Source organism: Nicotiana tabacum, chromosome 23, assembly GCF_000715075.1.
Source record: "Nicotiana tabacum cultivar K326 chromosome 23, ASM71507v2, whole genome shotgun sequence".
NCBI classification, from domain to species: domain Eukaryota; kingdom Viridiplantae; phylum Streptophyta; class Magnoliopsida; order Solanales; family Solanaceae; genus Nicotiana; species Nicotiana tabacum.
In genome coordinates this window covers 104,445,544-104,464,215 of record NC_134102.1, presented here as the reverse complement: position 1 = coordinate 104,464,215, position 18,672 = coordinate 104,445,544, and the positions used below count along the sequence as shown (strand labels likewise).

Genomic DNA, 18,672 nt, shown 5'->3' with positions numbered 1-18,672 from the left:
AATTCTAGGTCATACGGAGGCAAGTGATTTGCAAAAATAGGATCATTTAGTGTCATTAAGAAAATGCACGTCTGCCAATAACTTTCTCAGCCACTCAGCTTCTTTCCTGCTAACTCAAGAGCAGTAAATTCATATTTCATGATCGAACGTGCTATACAAGTCTGCTTTGAAGACTTCCACGAAATAGCACCTGCACCCAAAGTAAACACATAGCCACTAGTGGAGCTAACTTCATCATTGTCAGTAACCTAGTTTGCATCACAAAAGCCTTCTAAAATAACATGAAATTTATTAAAATGCAAATACCAATTCATAGTACCTCGCAAATACCTTAGTAAACGATGAAGAGCATTCTAGTGTTCACTACTGGGGTTGTCAGTATATCTACTCAATCTACTAATAGCATAAGCAATATCAGGCTAAGTATAATTCATAAGAAACATTACACTACCAATTATCTTAGTATATTCAGTTTGAGAAACACTAGATTCTTTATTCTTTAAAAACATGTATTAGAAATAACTAAAATACCGTTAATACAAATATATTTGAATATACTGAATATAAAATAGCGAATACAGTAAATACAAACATTAAATCTAATGAATGCAACAGTAAAAATAATAATATTGAAACACATTAAATACAACAGTTATATACAACTGAAAAATCATTCTAATTAATTGTGTTGATTATGGGGCATGTTAGAATTAATTTTGTTGAGTTATATTAGGAGTGTATCACGCACGCTAATTGATATTATTTCCGTCATTAGACAACTGGACAGACCTATTTTTAAGGTGATTGTCGTTACTGTATTCATTAATATATGGCGCGAATACATGTGAATACATGCGCGTACAGTTGGACTGCCATAATTTTTAGGCGCTTTTTGCTCCTGTATTCATGAATATAGCAGCACGAATACATCGAATACACTACCGTAACAACTGAATAGTAGCTATAGGAAGTAATTATGTATATAGTAGTTATAGGAAGTTAATAGATACTAAACAATAGTGGTTTCTGAAAATTCTTCTTTAAGATAATCCACTCGGCCCATAGTTCACAACGTTACTGATGGGCCAAGTTGATATATAAGCTCAGATCAGAATTTGGATCTCTCTCTAATCGGTTAGAGTGAAAACTTATCACTCAAAGTAGAAAAAGATTTTCACGCTAAATTTCATTTCATTTTATCCATCTTATGGGGGTGGCTTGAGGTAGGGAAAAAGGAAAGACAGGGTTAAGCGAAAATCAAATCCTTTATCTTCACTATGTGAGATATGAGTTATAAAATGAGCTCTCAATTAATTCTTATAATTTTACTTCTTTTGTCTTTACAAAGAGCTAGAAGTACTCATAAGATTTTACTACAATGATAGTAATTTGGTCTGTTTAATTCAATTATTTTTAAAATCATAATATTTTTTTATTTGGGGAATTAAGCAAGTTGTACACCATTTCTCTTTCTTGTTTTTCTTTTTAGTTTTTATCTTCAAATTTGAGGGAACAAGACGTTCAATTAATGAACACAATAATTTTGCTCGATTTACATAAGATCTTTCTTGAGATGACAAAACTACACGAGCCAGTGCAGAACAAATTAGAGGAAAAAGGATGGGAAGGTGAATAAGAAAACTCGATTAGAGACGAGAGATAATTTACAGTTAAACTAAATAAAACAAAGAGGGATGTGGTTGGAAAAATATGTAAATAAAAATCAATTCTCATAAGATCTAAAGTAAAGGAAGCCAATAAAGAAGAACTAAGATATCAAATACTAAATGCTTCTTACTATATATTTATCAGTAAAAAATGCAGTCCGGTGCACTAGGCAGACCGAATTCACGTATGGTTCGGGAAAGGGCCACACTCCAAGGCGTGTAATGTAGACAACCTACCTTAATATAAGTATTCGTGGTTGATTCAACAACTCGAACCTGTGACCTGTAGGTCACACGAAGACAGTTATATATCTATCATTTTTTCCTGAATATTTCTGAGAGATGATGTTATAGCTCCAAAAGAAGGTCGAACAGCAACATCTTCATCCCACGACAGTTGTATAATTTGTATCAGCTCTTCTAGTTTCTCATCTTGCTTTGGGAGTTCTGGCCTTAAGCCTTTTTCTGCTACTTCCAATGCTATCTGTTTTACAGAAATGTTTTACACAATCAGTGTATGTAACTTAAGAATTAAGGTACTAATATATATGAGAAGGTGTCACATACGTACCTTAGAAGGACCAAAATCAGTTTGAATGTATGGGTATTCTCCAGTGACAAGCTCATTGAGAATAATCCCAAAACTATAGACATCCGACTTTTCATCATAAGGTTCTGATCGAATCACTTCCGGGGCCATGTATACATATGTTCCTGATATGTCAATAGTTTGACGTTTATTAATCAAGACTCATTAAACCAAGTACACAACGAGTAGTATATGTAATGACTATTTTATTAAGAGGAAATTAATAAACCATTGTCAAATTACTAAAAAAAGTAGCCCAGTGCACGAGATATCCCCGTTCATGCAGAATCCGGGAATATGATGCCGGTAACCTACCCTAATGCAAACATTTGAATCCGTGACCTATAGGTCACACAGAGACAACTTTACTATTAGTGCTCCAAGGCTCCCCTTCAACTTTATCATTGTCAAATTATTTTTAGTAATAAATGTATGGGTCAAAATCTATTTTTAGTCGAAATGGTATTCCTGGGATGCCACGTGTCGAAGTAATCTAATTATCAGCGAAGACCGCGGTCGAAGAGTCAGCAAGACTGAAGTCGAGGAGTTGTCATCGAGGTCGAGGTCGAGCACCCTTGACAGAGTTATAACGGCTAGTTTTAAGATATGACACAAAAGGAAATATTCTAGTGGATATACTCTGCACGTGTACTGTTAGGGTTTTTAGGAACATGTTACCTATAAATAGAAAGAGACACAATGATAGAGGACATGCGATATTCATTTGTAAAAATACACTTTGACTTTAGAGAGAGAATCGAATTTCATTGCAAGCATACAAACATCACATTTTTACTAAGATTCTTGTCTACACTTTTCTATTAAATACGAGAGTAACTCAGATATTCAAAGGATTGTCCATCACTCATCATTGTCAAAAAGAACATTCACCGATTCCATTATTTTCTTGGGTGACTCATTCATTCTATTTACTTAAATGTCACTTATTATTATTCATTGATATTGAATGCTACATTATTGCCTTTGATTTTTGGAATATTGATTGTATGCTACCGTCGTTGTCCAAATATACCTACGTAGTATTTATTGCACTTTTGAGAACTTCGTCTTTGGGATATTATTGTTAACTAAGATTAACCCTTATTTATAAAAATTTAATTAGTTGAACCAAGATCTATATTTTTTGGTCAAACAATTTGGCGTCGTCTGAGGGAATTTCTTAGTTAAATTTTTAGTTTCCTCTAGATCTACAATTAACGCAAGTCACTAATGTCAAAAAACCCCAAGATCTCCTTTCTTTGAGCATACAAAAACCTACAGGGCAGGTAACCAAAGGGAAATGACAAAAATAACAAATGACTTCCCAACGAACCTCATAAATGTCATCAATGAAAGTTGTGAAACAATAGGCGAGGATACGACGCCCAACGCATCCCCTAGGCGAGAGAGGTTGCCTCCCCCACACTGCAGCATGACAAAACCCAGCAAAAAAGTGGCCTCTACGTCTGCAGAAGAAGGGACGCCCCTAGCGGTGAAAAAACTCCTCGAAGCATGGCTGACCGACACACTAGCGAGCGTCTTCAACAAACCCGCTCTAGGCATGACTGCAAAAACCGTAAGGGCTTGCATGATACAACAAACAGACGAGAAGTGAAACCGACCCCTCTCTCCAAGGACAAGGATAACTCATAATATTACTGATAGTACAGGTGCCAGCGCCTTCGCTGCCATTCTAAAGAGGATGGAAGAAATGGAGAATGAAATCAAGGAACTCCGAGATCAAATGAATGAACACCAAGAATGAGTTGACAAGATACCAGGCACTCCTAAGTTACTGCCAAAAAGGGACGCCAACAGGTTCGTAGAGTATCCCTACAACAACGACGCAGCCCCGTATACCAACCCAAAGACCTTCAAAATGCCGCCATACCTCAGGATATACGACGGAACGACCGATCCTGATGATCATATGACTTACTAAGTCACCTCTGTGAAAGGAAACGACTTCGCCAAGGAACAAGTGTCCTCTATTTTGCTGAAGAAGTTTGGAAAAACCCTTAAGGGAGGGGCATTAACATGGTATTCACAGCTACCAGCCCGCTCCATAGAAATTTTCGAAGAAATGGCCGATAAGTTTGTAATCGTCCATGCCGGAGCCAAGAAGGCCGAAGCAAGAGTAAACAACATATTCGTTATTAAGCAGTCCTTGGGAGAGGAACTGAGGGACTTCCTTGCCTGGTTCAACAGAGTAAGGATGACTGTGCCGAACGTATCCGAAGGGATGGCGGTCACAGCTTTCTAGAGCGGGCTGAGTAGAGATGGTTCAAGAGCAAATAGAAAACTGTTGAGCTGATTGATGAAGTATCCTCCAACCACTTGGGACGAAATCCAAAATGCTTATTTTGCTAAGGTTCGAGCAGATGAGGACGACCTCAACGGACCAACTCACCGGCTAACCTTGGTACAAGCCAAATTCAGAAAAGAACGAAGAGACAACACCAGAAGAGATCACCTAATTCCATGACCTAACAGGGAACGACACCAACCATATGTCAAGGCGGCCACCGCACCTTTTCCTCGCTATGAAAAAGGCCCATCCAGGCCAAGGACATGGACTCATCAGAACGAAAGAGGTATGCCCCCTTATTTTTTGCTCACAATTTTGTCGTGTCACCTACAAAAATAGTCTACGCTCTTGAGAAACTTGGAACAAAGGTGAAGTTTCTGCCTAAGATGAGATTAGGCCCGAACACCAGAAAATCCGATGCCCTTTGTGAGTTTCAACAAGAAGGTGGGCACAAAATAGAAGATTGCATCGCCCTCAGACAAGAAGTCGTAAACATGTTATGGCAAGGGCATCTCAAGGAGTTGTTAAGCGACAAAGAGAGAACCAACTTCGCTAGAGGACGCGAACATCAACGCCCGCCAAAGCTATTGTCGCCAGCTTGTACTATCAACATGATCATCGGCGGCAATGATGACACCTCTATCAACAACGTGAAGTTCACCACCACTCACAAGATCAAGCAGTCTATCACCCGTGAACAGTACGACGAGTCGGATGCCGACGGTTTGACTTTTCTCATAGTGATGCCCTCGTTACTTTACGCATTTTAGATACCAATGTCAAATGCATCATGGTGGACATTGGAAGTGGCGCATGCATTATACATCTCCGAGTCCTTACCCAAATGAGACTTTAGGATAAGATAGTGTCGCACTGCATCGCGCTAACCAGTTTTAATAATGCAGTTAAGTTGACATCCGGGGAAATTACACTCGTCGTCTTAGCTGACGGCGTGACTCTGAAGACGACATTCCATATCATGGACCAGGTTACTGCGTACAACGTCATAGTGGGACGACCATGGATACATCCCATAAGAGCCATCCCCTCCAGCCTATACCAAGTAATTAAATTCCCAACACTATGGGAAATATTTAGCATACGCGGGGAATAACGCACATCCCGGGAATGCTACCACATTGCCTTGGACAGCATGGCCACCCAACAGAAAAAAGACAAAGAAATAGAGGCATAGCAATCAACAGGGTCGAGGTCGAAGAAAGAAGAGATCGGGGACGTCATCATGGATCCTGACATGATCGAGGCTGCAGGTTCGACCATAGAAGACCTCGACCCCATTCAATTGGACCTTAACGACCATAGCAAGAAGTCCTATATCGGCTGCAAACTCCGGGAACCAGGTAAATTTGGTCAATTCTTAATAGCTAATGCAGATTTGTTTGCTTTCAGCCATGCAGATATGCCGGGCATCCCAAAGGAAATCTCCATACACAAATTAAACGTCGACCCATTCCACTCGCAGTAGTACATGTCAGGCGTAAATTCAACTCCCCCATCGATGATGCAGTTCGCGAGGAGGTGAAAAAACTGTTAGAGAACGACTCTATTAGGAAGTCGAAGTACCCCAAGTGGATCGCCAACGTAGTGATGGTCAAAAAGAAAAATGTGAAATGGCAAATGTGCGTGGATTTCACAGAGTTGAACAAAACATGTCTGAAGGATTCGTTCCCATTACCCCATATCGACCAACTCATCAACGCAATAGTCGGGCATAAACTATTGAGTTTCTTGGATGCTTACTCAGGCTATAACCAAATTATTATGGAGGAAGAAGATCAGGAGAATACCATGTTCATCACCCATCAAGGAATGTATTGCTATAGGGTCATGCCGTTTGGACTGAAGAACGCAACTGCTACTTATCAAAGATTGGTAATAAAGATGTTCAAAGACCAGCTCGATAAGACCATGGAGGTATATATAGATGACATGTTGGTCAAGTCCGAAAGGGCAGAGGATCACAACGATCATTTGAATGAAACTTTCGACATACTTAGACGGTATAGAATGAAGTTGAACCCGGAGAAATGCGCATTTGGCGTAGCCTCAGGAAAGTTCTTGGGTTTTCTAGTGTCGCAGCGAGGGATCGAGGTCAACCCAGAGCAAATCAAAGCTATCAAGGGGATACCCAAACTTTTAACCACCAAAACGCAATTCCAAAGGTTGACTGATTGAATCGCCGCCCTATCAAGGTTCATCTCGCGGTCGTCGGATAGATGCCACAAATTGTTTGGCATACTCAAGAAGGAAAACAACCTCGAATGGACTCCCGAGTGCGTCCAGGCTCTACGAGAACAGAAGGCATACCTATCATCACTGCCCCTGCTTTCAAAACCCGAACTGGGGAGTAACTCTTCGTCTAGCCGTCTACGAGGTAGCGGTAAACACAATCTTGATCCGCAAAAATAAAGGTACGCAATCTCCCATCTATAACAATAGGAAAACACTCGTCGACGCCGAGACGAGGTACCCGTACCTCAAAAAATTGGCTTTGGCCTTGGTCGTAGTTTCACGAAAGCTTTGACCCTATTTCCAATGCCATCCCATCTCGGTCGTCATGACATTTCCCCTTAGGAGCATTTTTCATAAACCTGAGCTATCGGGGAGGTTGGCCAAATGGGACATCGAGCTAAGTGAGCACAATATCACGTACCATCCGCGGACGACGATAAAGTCACAAGTGCTCCCGACTTCAGTGCAAAAATAATTCCTGAAGTCGAAAAGGAACTCGTCCAAGCTTCCCTCCAATTACAAGACCTTTGGGTCCTATACACCGATGTCGTATCCAACGCGTCAGGGTCTGGACTGAGATTCATACTCAAGGTCCCTACCGGTGAAGTAATTCTACAGTTCATAAGCTGCCCGGATATGACTAACAATGAGGCCGAGTATGAGGACGTAATTGCAGGGTTCAGGCTAGAACTCAAGTATAGGGAAAAACGGTTGAAACTTCGCTGTGATTCCTAGCTCGTAATCAACCAAGTCATAGGGACATTCCAAATCAAGGAACAAAGGTTGCAAAAATACCAAACTGATATCTATAAGCTATTGCCTAAGTTTGACGAATGCCATCTCGATCAGATCCCACGAGCTCAGAATGCTGAAGCAAATGGCCTCGCCAAATTGGTCGCAACTACCAAAAGCATCCCAACCGAAGATAAGAGTGTAGTCCATCTCCTAAACTCACCACTAGACAAAATTGAGATAAAAACCATAAACTTAACTTGGGACTGTCGCAATCATATTATCACATATTTGCAGAACGACACACTCCTAGGCGACATAAAAGAATCCAAGAAATTAAGGATGCAGGCGGACAACTACAGTCTCCTTCATATCGATCTATACAAGAGGACTTACGGCGGCCCTCTGGTGAAATGTTTGGGCCCGAACCAAACCTAACGCATCCTCGAAGAAGTTCATGAAGGCTATTGCGGTGCTCACTCCGGCAATCAAGCGCTAGTCATATGCCTTACACGGGCAGGATACTATTGGCCCACCATGAAAAAGGACGTCGTAGACTTCGTAAAAAAATGCGTAACAGTGCCAAAAGTACGCCCCAATGATTCACCAAGTAGGAGAACTCCCCCACTCAGTCACCTCCCCTTGGCCGTTCATCAAATAGGGGATGGAGATCGTGGGCCCACTCCCAGTAGGGCGAGGTAATGTACGATTCCTTTTAGTTTTAAATGACTATTTCTCTAAATGGTTGGAACCAGGAGCATTCGCCTAAATAGGAAAAAAAAGTTAATCAACTTTATATGGAGAAACATCATCTGCCGATTCGGCCTACCCAAGGAAATCAACTGTGACAACAGACCCCAGTTCACAGGAAAGAAAACTGCTGAATTCTTCAAGAAATGGCGTATCAAGGGTATACTCTCAACCCCATATCACCCAATAGGTAACGGTGCAAGCAGAATCCTCCAATATGTCCATACTAAACATTATGAAGAAAATGTTCGAAGACGCCAATGGACTGTGACCGAAAATTCTACCAAAAGTATTATGGTCCTACCGAACAACTCTAAAGATGAGCACGGGAGAGACGTCCAACTCTTTGGTCTATGGGACCGAGGCAGTAATACTGGTCGAGGTTGAATAACCCAGCTTAAGGTACTCCCACGAAAGCGGCACGAGTAACGATTAGAGCAAAAGGTAGGAACTCGACGAAATCAACGAACGAAGAGATATGGAAATGGTCGCCCAAAAGAAAGCAAAACACTATTATAACAAGAAAGCAAATGTCCGGCCGCTTAAAGTCGGGGACTACATACTGAAAGCCAAAACTCAAATGAGCAAAGACCCCGGGAAGGCAACCTGAGAACAAACTGGGATGGTCCGTACAAAATCACAGCCAAAGCGAACAAAGGTTCATTCCAACTAGGGACAATGGAAGGAAAGCAACTACCAAACAACTAGAATGTCAGCCACCTCAAATACTTCAACTTCTGAGAGAAAAAAAGTCCCATAAGTCGCACTTTTTTTCCTTTACTTGAGTTTTCTCCCATTTGGATTTTCTCAAGGAGGTTTTTAACGAGGCGGCGAAGGGAACACTTTGAGTCGAAGTACGCGAGGGTAGGACCATTGTTACTATTTCATTGCTCGACTTCTCTATACTCTCCAAGTCAAACAATGAAGGGACTAGGTAGACTGGAACTGGGACTGAAATACCAGCCAACACCCAAAATTTATAATTTTCTCCAAGTATGTAACAAAAGCAACAATGTCAAAGCAATAAAAAACTTACGTTTATCATAACACCTTTTTCGTATTAAGGTTATATTTTACCCCGCTTGAACAAACACCTCTCGGACCTCGGCCACGATTTAACGAAAGGTTATATTCGACTAAGCAAGAACAAATACCTACCGGCCCTCGGTCGCGATTTAACGAAAGGTTATGTTCGACCCTGCCCGAACAAACACCTACCGGCCCTCGGCCACGATTTAACGAAAGGTTATGTTTGACTAAGCGCGAACAAACACCTACCAACCCTCGACCGTGATTTAACGAAAGGTTATGTTCGACCCCGATCGAACAAACACTTACAGGCCCTCGACCGCGATCTAACGAAAGGCTATGTTCGACTAAGCTCGAACAAACACCTATCGGCCATCGGCCACGATTTTATGAAAGGTTATGTTCGACCTCGCTCGAACAAACACCTATCGGCCTCCGGCCACATCTCAATAAAGCAACATACACGACCTATAAATATTCGGCTCCAAGGCCACGACCAGCTAAAAGACAACAACAAAAAGAAGGAAAAAAGAGAAACGGGCAAACAATAGAAGAGAAAATCATACAACTTTAGAAAACCAACCACAGGAAGAGAATAAGTGCAAGGAACAACTTTGATATTTAATACTTAAAATGTTTACAAAGGCTCGTGAAGACGCCGACAAAAATACACAAAAAAGTCAAAAGAAAACTACTGGTTGCCTCCATCACGACCTTCAGTGCCCTCGCCAACTTGGTCCTCAATGGCGTCGCCACTCTGACCACCAATACCCTCGCCATCTCGATCCCCCTCGTCATCACCTTCGCCCTCAGGATAAGTGGTATCGTACCAGGCGTTCTCCTCAAGCTGGTCTACACCCTCGCCCCTTCCTCCTCATCAGCCTCAGGCGTAGCGGTATCATACCCACAAGCGACTCGAGCTTCACGAGCCTTAACACGAACATCTTCGAGGGTAGCCTTAGAAATGGATCCCGCCGCATGCAAATCTCGAAAGACATCTAATTAGGCCTCGACATGAAGCCATTCCTCATAAAACTCCCGAGGAATATTGGGAAAATATGAAGTACGGGAAGAGGACGACTATACGAGTAATTGGACCTTCTCGGACTCCAAAGCGACCACTCGATCATGAAGAACGGAGTTATCTCTCTCCAGCTCTCTGATCCCCTCCTCGAGTCAATCTTCCTTAGCTCTCGCCGTTGATTAATCGTTCTCTCGCTCGGCTCGGAGAGTCCTATTCACCAACTCGAGCATCTCTGTCTTTCTCCGAGCATACAAATGAGAGGACTCCGCCTTTTCAAGCTACTTTTGCTTCTCGGCGATCTCAATATTGAGGGCCTCCAGTTGAAGTCGACAATCTTCCAACTGCCCCCACAACTAAACCACTTGAGCTTGAAGGTCATTGCATTGGGCCTCCACTCCCCTGATGACCTCAAACTCCTCTTCCTTACTCCTTAACGTCCCCTAGAGGACGCTATATTTCTCGATAGCCTTCACTAACTCATCATCTTTCTTCTTCAACGCATTTCTAAGAGCCTGCATATCGCCGCTTTCGCAAAATCTCCTGCGGAGATCTCGATACTTTCCCATAGTACTCAGAATACTTGTTTTTGAATTTCACAAAGATCTCGTTACTCTTCTTCTCCCTCCGGGCGCTCTCGATCTCCAAAATCACCGTCTGCAATCATAAAAAGGAAATAGAAGAAAGAAGTCAAAACCAAAGATGTCCTAAAAATATATAAAAAAAAAAGAGAAGAGGTCGAAGCACAAACACTCACCCTAAGAGCAAGGCCAGCAATGCTCCTCGACAAAGCACCATTATTTATTTCTTTAAGGGTCTTACCCTCTATCTCGGAATAGAGAGGGTCGAGGGCAGGGACTACGCCCTTGGTATTCTTCAACAGATCACGATCCATGGGGATCGCGATAGTCCTTGTAGACCCCTCCAACCTTATCTCGAGCTGGGTAAGCCCTTCCTCCATCATCCTCAGGTCGTCCGCATCAACGTCAGAACCTGATTCACCGCCCTCCTCAGTGATGCCTTTGCCCCTCTCATTGGGTGGCAAGGGGGTATCTGCAGCTGTTTGAGAGGTCGATGCCTCCTCTCGCCGTGAAGTGTCAAGGACATCAACAGTCGTCCCTTCAGTCTCCATCACCGCAGAAGGAAGAGACATATCCACATCGGGCCCCACCGACCTTAGAACCTCAGAACTCGGTTCAATATCATCCCCCACAAGAATGGTCGCCGTCTTACGTAACGAATAATTACCTTCCGTCGCATCAAGGCCCGGGTGACTCCGTTACTAACCTCCACGGACCTTCTTTTTCGAGGCAAGATATCTCCATCACTAGGCAAAGTTTCGTCGTCCTCGTCGATGAGAGAATATAGAGGAGAAGCCGAAGTCTCCACGGCCGAAGAGGGAACAAATTCGGACGCAGCAACAGAGGGAACTAGAACAAAGGTATGATCAGCCGCGGTCGAGACAAGGGCAGAAACTAACTCTCCCGGAATGAGGGCGCGAGAGATCTCAGCCTCCTCGTAGACCCCCTGGCCGAAGCTAAGAAAAAAATACGAAAAGGAAAAATCAGCGAAGGAAAAACTTGGCCATTCACGAATCCCTACGATGTGAGGGAGGAGCCGCTCGACCCAGTCGAAAATATGAGCGTTCAAAAGAGGAGGCGAGGTTTTGGCTGCAAAAGAAGAAGGCGAGAAGTCAAAATTCAGGACGACTGGCATAAAATAAATTGGTCACCACGTCCTCGGTCCTGACATAAATGAAGTTGAACCATGATTGACGACTGACATTGTCGTCCATCTTCACCACCAGGCATTTGCCCCCTCGGTGGCGATGGTTCGGCATTGCCCCCTATAAAATCTAGGAACGAACAAATAGATTAAATGTCGCAGTGTAAATTCGACCCTGGCCAGCTCAACAAACTTGGTGAGCATCTTTATGGCTTTGTAAACCTACAGCACGAGCTGAGCAGGGCAAATGCCGTAATGACGACACCGTAGGCGGAAGGAGGAGGACATAATAGCCGACTTGGAATGGGTAGGCGTAGAGGGTGCAATACCCAGGACGGTGGACCTGTACAGTATCCCACCTAGCCGGGATCAACTCGATGTGATTGGGAAATCCGAATTTAGCCTTAAGCTCCGCCAATTCCTTCACCGTCATCACTGACTGAAAGGCTCCAAGTTCATCATTTGGTGATTTGGTGAAATAGGATCTGGAATCAGGGTTGCGTGGGATTATCTCCTCCACCGACGAGAAGGTTCCATCCTCAACGGTGGCAGGAACATTCTCCTCATGGGAGGGGAACACCATTGCCAAGGGAGCAACGCGACTCCCCTCGCTAGCCTGAGAAGGTACGTTAGACATGATTCACTGTAAAGAAGGAGAATAACAAGTAAGAGGGAATGAGGAATGATGTAAGTCGCTGAAACAGAGAGGATTTTGCAATTGCTTAAAGAGAAGGAAGGGTTTGGAAAAAGTTTCAAAATCAACAAGCCTTCCCCTATTTATAAGGTTTAAGAAGCACCAAAATCGAAACGGCGGGTCATGATTAGCACGGAGATCGAAACGACAGAGCCAATCAAGGGTCACACCTAAATCGATGCAATGCGTCGGGAAACGGCGTCATTATGACGCATGATGTCATGACGTCACTGCTTCTCTTGGATCAGATGGCTCCAACAAACTTATCGGGTAATTCAAGAAATTCAAAATACGCGGACCTCAGAAGGCCACGTAGCCCCGTCTCCACGACCTCGACCTTGGCCTACTCACTAGAATTGTATCATGAACGACATTGTCCGCTCACCGACCTCATCCGCGGGAACGGCCTCAATAAGCGGAGGGACTAACTGCATGGGTCAAAATCCATCTTTAGTCATTTTTGCCAACTAAATTTGTTTCAAGTTTTACATAACAAGATATAATTTAGGAGTACTTAATTTACAAATCTACCCTTACTGCTCCCAGAAGTGAAATGTTAATTAAAAGAAAAACAAAGACTAGTTTAGACAAATATTCTTTTGATTAAGGCTGTTAAATACCTGTCTCTCCTGTTAAAGCCTTCTCTTCATCGTTCAAGAATCTAGCATGACCAAAATCTGCAATCCTAACATGCAAAGAATCATCCAAGAAAATGTTGCTTGGTTTTAGATCGCGATGAATCACCATTGGTTTATGCTCATGAAGATATTGCATGGCTTGAGCAATTTCTATTGCTTTATTAAGTCTCTCTTTAAAAAGGGGAAGTGGAATAGCTCTTTGTTTTCTTCTTTTTCCAGGACCATGTAGCCAATCTTTAAGGGTAATGTCTAATAACTCAGTTACTATCCAACCATGGTCTGGTGGATCAAGACATGCCCCCATCAGCTGCAGCACAAAACGGTGTCGCTGCCTCGATAATGTCTCGACCTCTTGGGCAAAGAAGCTGACTCCATTTTCATTGCAGAGGAAGAACTCAGGGAATACGCATTTCACTGCAACTTCAAATCCTCTCCATCTTCCTCTGTATATATGTGCTGTGCTTCCTTGAGCCAATACTTCTTGCAGTTCAATCTGTTTCCAATGAACTATTAATACCGTCGCTTGAAATGGTGATTGCAAGAAAAATAAATATGTATTTCACGACGCCAGGAGGCTCAAGACATATAAACAACCTCTTTCAAATGCAAGTTAAGACTGCATACAAGATATCCCGTTAAGACTTACTACTATAGCAAAATTTTAGTGCACTAGGCTTTTCCCCATATCTATATGTATTGGAAAAACAAAATAGAAGCGTAAACAAGCTTCCACTCTTAGGGCGTGTTTGGTATGATCAAAGTCATTTTCCAGGAAAATTATTTTCATGAAAATTTTGTTGGTGAGTGAAAATGTTTTTTATAAAAAATATTTATTAATGACTAAGATAAAAATAAAAGAAAACTGAAAAGTATTTTGATGATACTATTTAGTACTAGAGATTAATAATAATAATAATACCTAAGTTTTAGTTGAAACAAGTAATTAATATGATGACAAAAATTAAGATAGTTGTAAGGAAAATGCCTTCAGCCCATTAGTGAGGGAAGACATTTTCGTCTTCCTAATAAAAAATATTTTCCATGAAAAAAAACTTTCCCTCGTACCAAACACACAAAAAAATGACTTTTCATGGAAAACATATTCTTGAAAAGCATTTTTTTCTATTAAAAAGATCCTTAAAGAGAAAATAGGAAAAAGATAAAAAAGTAATGTACCTCATGGGGTTCAATATACCAGCCATTAAACTTTGCTTGTTGAATGAGATCTGTGATATCAGAGTGGGGTTGCTGTTGGGGTGGTGTTTGGGGACTGGCAGTGGCTTTGATAATTGCCGAGGGAGGAGTAGTGCATTCTTGTTGTTTTTCTTTGTTGTTTTTGATGATTAAATCAAGAAAGCCATTGTCTTGTGCCACCTGAAGACAATACCTCAAATAATTTTGTGTCCTTTCAAGTCTCATCTTGTACATGGTCTTCATTTCTTTCTGCTTCTGTAATTCCTTTTCGGTTTCTTCAGTCTTTTTCTAGTATAAACCGTTCACTCATTAGCAGAGCCAAATTCAGGATTAAAATTACTGGTTTCAGCTTTTAAGATTTTTAGCATTACAACTCATTGTATTGATAAATTATGAGTTCAAATCTAATATTTAATAAAATTTTAGTAGGTTTTTATATATCAATTCATATTCCGAGTCGAAAGTTATGATTTAGTTTAACCCGTAGCCAAAAGGCTATATTCGCCCCCGCACTAATAATAATTTTGGTAACCAAATAGTGGCATAAAAGCCGCGTACTTAATTGTGTAAGGCTTTCTCAATTTCGTTTTGGTTTAGCTGATTATTTCTGACAACTTGCATGTTCACATCTTTGGTAAATTAAAGCTGAAATTGCAGTACTAGTCCATAAATCGAAATCATGTTTCACTTTACAGGATAATAGTTGAAGAAGAACTAACTCATGCACGTACATTGTACCATATATTGCTATATATGGTCCAAAAACGTTTTATACTGTTAGTATATATAACTTAAATTTATCCATAATACCTGCGGAAGGTGATGATATGGTGGTGCTTGTGCAAGTTTATTATTGCGTGAAACTTTAGGCCCCAAAATTAAACAGTCACCTAGGCCTTTACACCATCCGCCCACGTTCGACTTGACCAGAGCACCACCACTTGTGGCGGAGCTCTGAGTGGCGGGCGAACTCTTGGCTACCATCGGACTACATGGGCTGCCGTTGCCTCTCTTTTTCTGAGTCTTGTCGGAAATACTACTGTTCATATTGGATAACATGCGAATATAATACAATGTTTTTCTTAAGTATTTCAGGTTATTTAGTCTAGTTGCCTGAAATATAAAGCAGTCTTAATTAGTTAAATGAGCCAATAAATTTAATGGAGGATGAAGACAGAATGAGGGCGGACCTTGTGATGAGCCCATATTTTCATAGTAACTTATACTATATATTAAGTTTGTAAATATGAAAATTTGGTTTTAAAAAAGATTAAAAAATCAATATTAGAATTCATTCTAAAGCTACATGCAGTATTTATCATACTACGAGTCAGCTATTATTAATTTTGTGACGAACTATTTAAAAGGAATAATTTTACATAGGCATATCCGAAATGAGTTTGTCACCGATGGTAAAGCAGCGAAAGTGAGGATGTTATAGTGATAGCAAATGCTTTAAATTTTTTATTCTTTTTACATTAATAACCGATTTAAAGCTTATAATTTTTTTGATCTTTCTACGGACTTATTCGTATGTACCTTGGTAGTAATTTTCCCTTGTACGATATTCTCGAGGATTTTCATATATGAACAGAATGTTAGATGAAACCTATAGAAAAACAACTATATTCTGGAGGCTTCCTCGAAAAAATAAGACTAGAGACAAAATGCAGCAAAACTAATTGAATTATATTCTGTTGATCAATTTTGGCCATCTTATCATTTGTGAAACTGTATCTAATTTACTGACATTTAGTTCTATGAAAATGAATCATTTTGTAATGTTTAATGAAATTGAATGAGTAGAATACACCTCCGTCGTATGATAACATTCTATATTTAATTTTTGTCATGCAACAGTGGAAGAATATAGATATTGACACCACAACATGAAGTGTGAGCAGAGAGGTGAAACTTGGGGGTAAAACTTTAAAAATTTATAGTTTGCACCCCGCTATTTAACCTATACCCTATTTTGTCAAAATATTTAGGAAAAATGGCCAAATATACCTCACTATTTTCAGATATTGTCTACATTTAACCTCCGTTGTACTATCGTGTCAGATTTACCCCTACCGTTAGACTATCGGGCCAAATTTACCCCTACAATTAACAAACTTTAAAAAAATTACCCCTCAGTGGTGACCCAAAATCTCCCAAATCATTTTAATTAAGCTACTGATTCTTCTTTTTGATCCACTATTTTCAAAATAATTAAAATTTACCTACTTTCTGAATTGGAGAAAAAAAAGGATTAGATAATACAACTGTTAATAAATAAGGTATAGTAAATTAAAAATTCTTAATTAGGTAGCTTTCACTACTAGAAATCCGCTAAACACCGATCAAAGTTGGTCGGTTATGGCCAATTACTGACCAAAACGCGATCATTTATGTGTGGACGGTATTTTAACAGTCGAAAAGGCATACCGACCAAAGTTGGTCGGAAATTACCTACCAACGTTGGTCGGTATGCTTTAAACGACCATCTGATACTGTAAATGGTTTACCGACCAAAACTGGTCGGAAATATATTTTATTAATTTAATTTTACCGATCAAAGTTGATCGGTGTATTAAATTTGTAATTTTTATTATTGACCAACTTTGGTCGGTAAATGAAAATATATTTTTTTTATAAATTATTAAAATTAAAAAAAGTGACCAACTTTGGTCGGTATTGAAAAAATATATATTTTTTTAAATAATTAAATTTAAAAATTACAGTGCAGGCAAAATACCGATCAAAGTTGGTCGGTAATGTTGAATTCTGAGAATTCATTATTCATTAACCGACCAACGTTGGTCGGTAATATGCAATTAATTTTTTTATTATTATTTATCGACCAAAGTTGGTCGGTTTTCTAGGTTTGATTTTGGCATAAAATACCTGTTTTGGTAGCTACACCACCTGCCAGCATACCAATAACCCCAATTCACCTCATAAAACCCCTAATTCACCCCAAATCTATCCACATATCCAACAACAACAACCACAACAACAACACAACAACAACAACTAAATATCCAACAACAACAACCAAACATCCAATAAATACTTTAAAACTAACAAATTAAAGTCCAATTAAACATAACAATCCAAAACCAAGTTAAAACTAATTACAACAAGTTCAAAATTATTTAATCTAATTCAAAACTGGTTCTATTTGTCTAGTTCAAAGTACATAAAAGTATTGGTCAAGGGGTGTTTTCTACAATATCATCATCACCGTCTGATGAACTTTAATCTACAAGACGGTATAGAGGAACGATCACGAGCAGGACGAGAGGAACGATCACGTGGAGGTCGACCCTTTAGCGATGACTCACGAGACCGGGCCAACGGAAAAGCTCCAATAGATAGGAGTGTTCTGATATGAGCTTGCATGCCAAAGAATTGAGCATCTCTAAGCCTTTCTCTTTCCTTGGCCGCTTCTAGCTCGGATGTGAGCGTTGTCACTGTCTACCACATAGCCAAGAGGCTCTCCCGATTAAGTTACTCACCTTGCGAGGAAGTCCCTATTCCTTGCATTCCACACCTATAACGATGGAATTGTTCAGTAGGAAGCCCGTATACCTTCCCCCATTTTGGACTGCCAATAGATTCCAACCATATTCTTTCAGCATCCTCGTCCGAAGGTTGGCTTGGCTCGCCCAATTCACCAGATGGATTACTACGAATGAATTCCTCCACGTTACTTTGGTAGCGACCCTATATTATTTTAAATTAAATTAGTATTTCAAAATTCTTATAAAAGTAAATTATAACACTTAAAGAAAATTAAAAGCTTACATATGCAGTCTCTGTCCGGTCCTCGACCCACCTATCTTCATCCCCCTCTTTCTTTTTCTTTACAATATGTGTCTCCTTGAATAACTCACCATGGCTTATTGAACGCCCATACTTCTTTTCTTAAAATAAATTAATTTAGTTAATAAACAGAATAGATATACTTAGAAAGGTAAAATAATTGAAGCAATTACCAATCTTCTTTTTATTGTCCCTAGGATGATCGCACCTCCAATGTGCAAGGAGCCTCCCTTCTCGGATGCGCGATTTTTCTTTCCTTTTT

General features: G+C 40.5%; 1 protein-coding gene across 2 annotated transcripts; it reads right to left on the bottom strand.

Moving 5' to 3' along the window:
- Positions 1 to 1,490: 1,490 nt before the first annotated feature.
- On the bottom strand, positions 1,491 to 15,696 carry LOC107812683 (serine/threonine-protein kinase STY46-like). 2 transcript variants are annotated; one of them, XM_075246955.1, is made up of 5 exons: positions 15,411 to 15,696; positions 14,583 to 14,882; positions 13,389 to 13,899; positions 2,239 to 2,381; positions 1,491 to 2,151 (listed from the first exon to the last, which is right to left on the bottom strand). In XM_075246955.1, exons 1-5 carry the CDS (start codon positions 15,657 to 15,659, stop codon positions 1,972 to 1,974), a joined length of 1,383 nt encoding a protein of 460 aa, XP_075103056.1. In that variant the 5' UTR covers positions 15,660 to 15,696; the 3' UTR covers positions 1,491 to 1,971. The 2 variants fall into 2 exon arrangements, with proteins under 2 accessions (XP_075103056.1, XP_016493321.2); XM_016637835.2 differs by having other exon boundaries at positions 1,493 to 2,151; positions 14,583 to 14,888.
- Between the last annotated feature and the right edge of the window lie 2,976 nt (positions 15,697 to 18,672).

What these genes read in the sequence shown, in the direction of transcription:
- LOC107812683 (XM_016637835.2), bottom strand. Translation starts at nt 15,659, where the DNA reads ATGTTATCCAATATGAACAGTAGTATTTCCGACAAGACTCAGAAAAAG. An exon ending in CATATCATCACCTTCCGCAG is followed by an intron (nt 14,889 to 15,410) that starts GTATTATGGATA and finishes GGTTTATACTAG; the next exon opens with AAAAAGACTGAAGAAACCGA. An exon ending in GGTATATTGAACCCCATGAG is followed by an intron (nt 13,900 to 14,582) that starts GTACATTACTTT and finishes CATTGGAAACAG; the next exon opens with ATTGAACTGCAAGAAGTATT.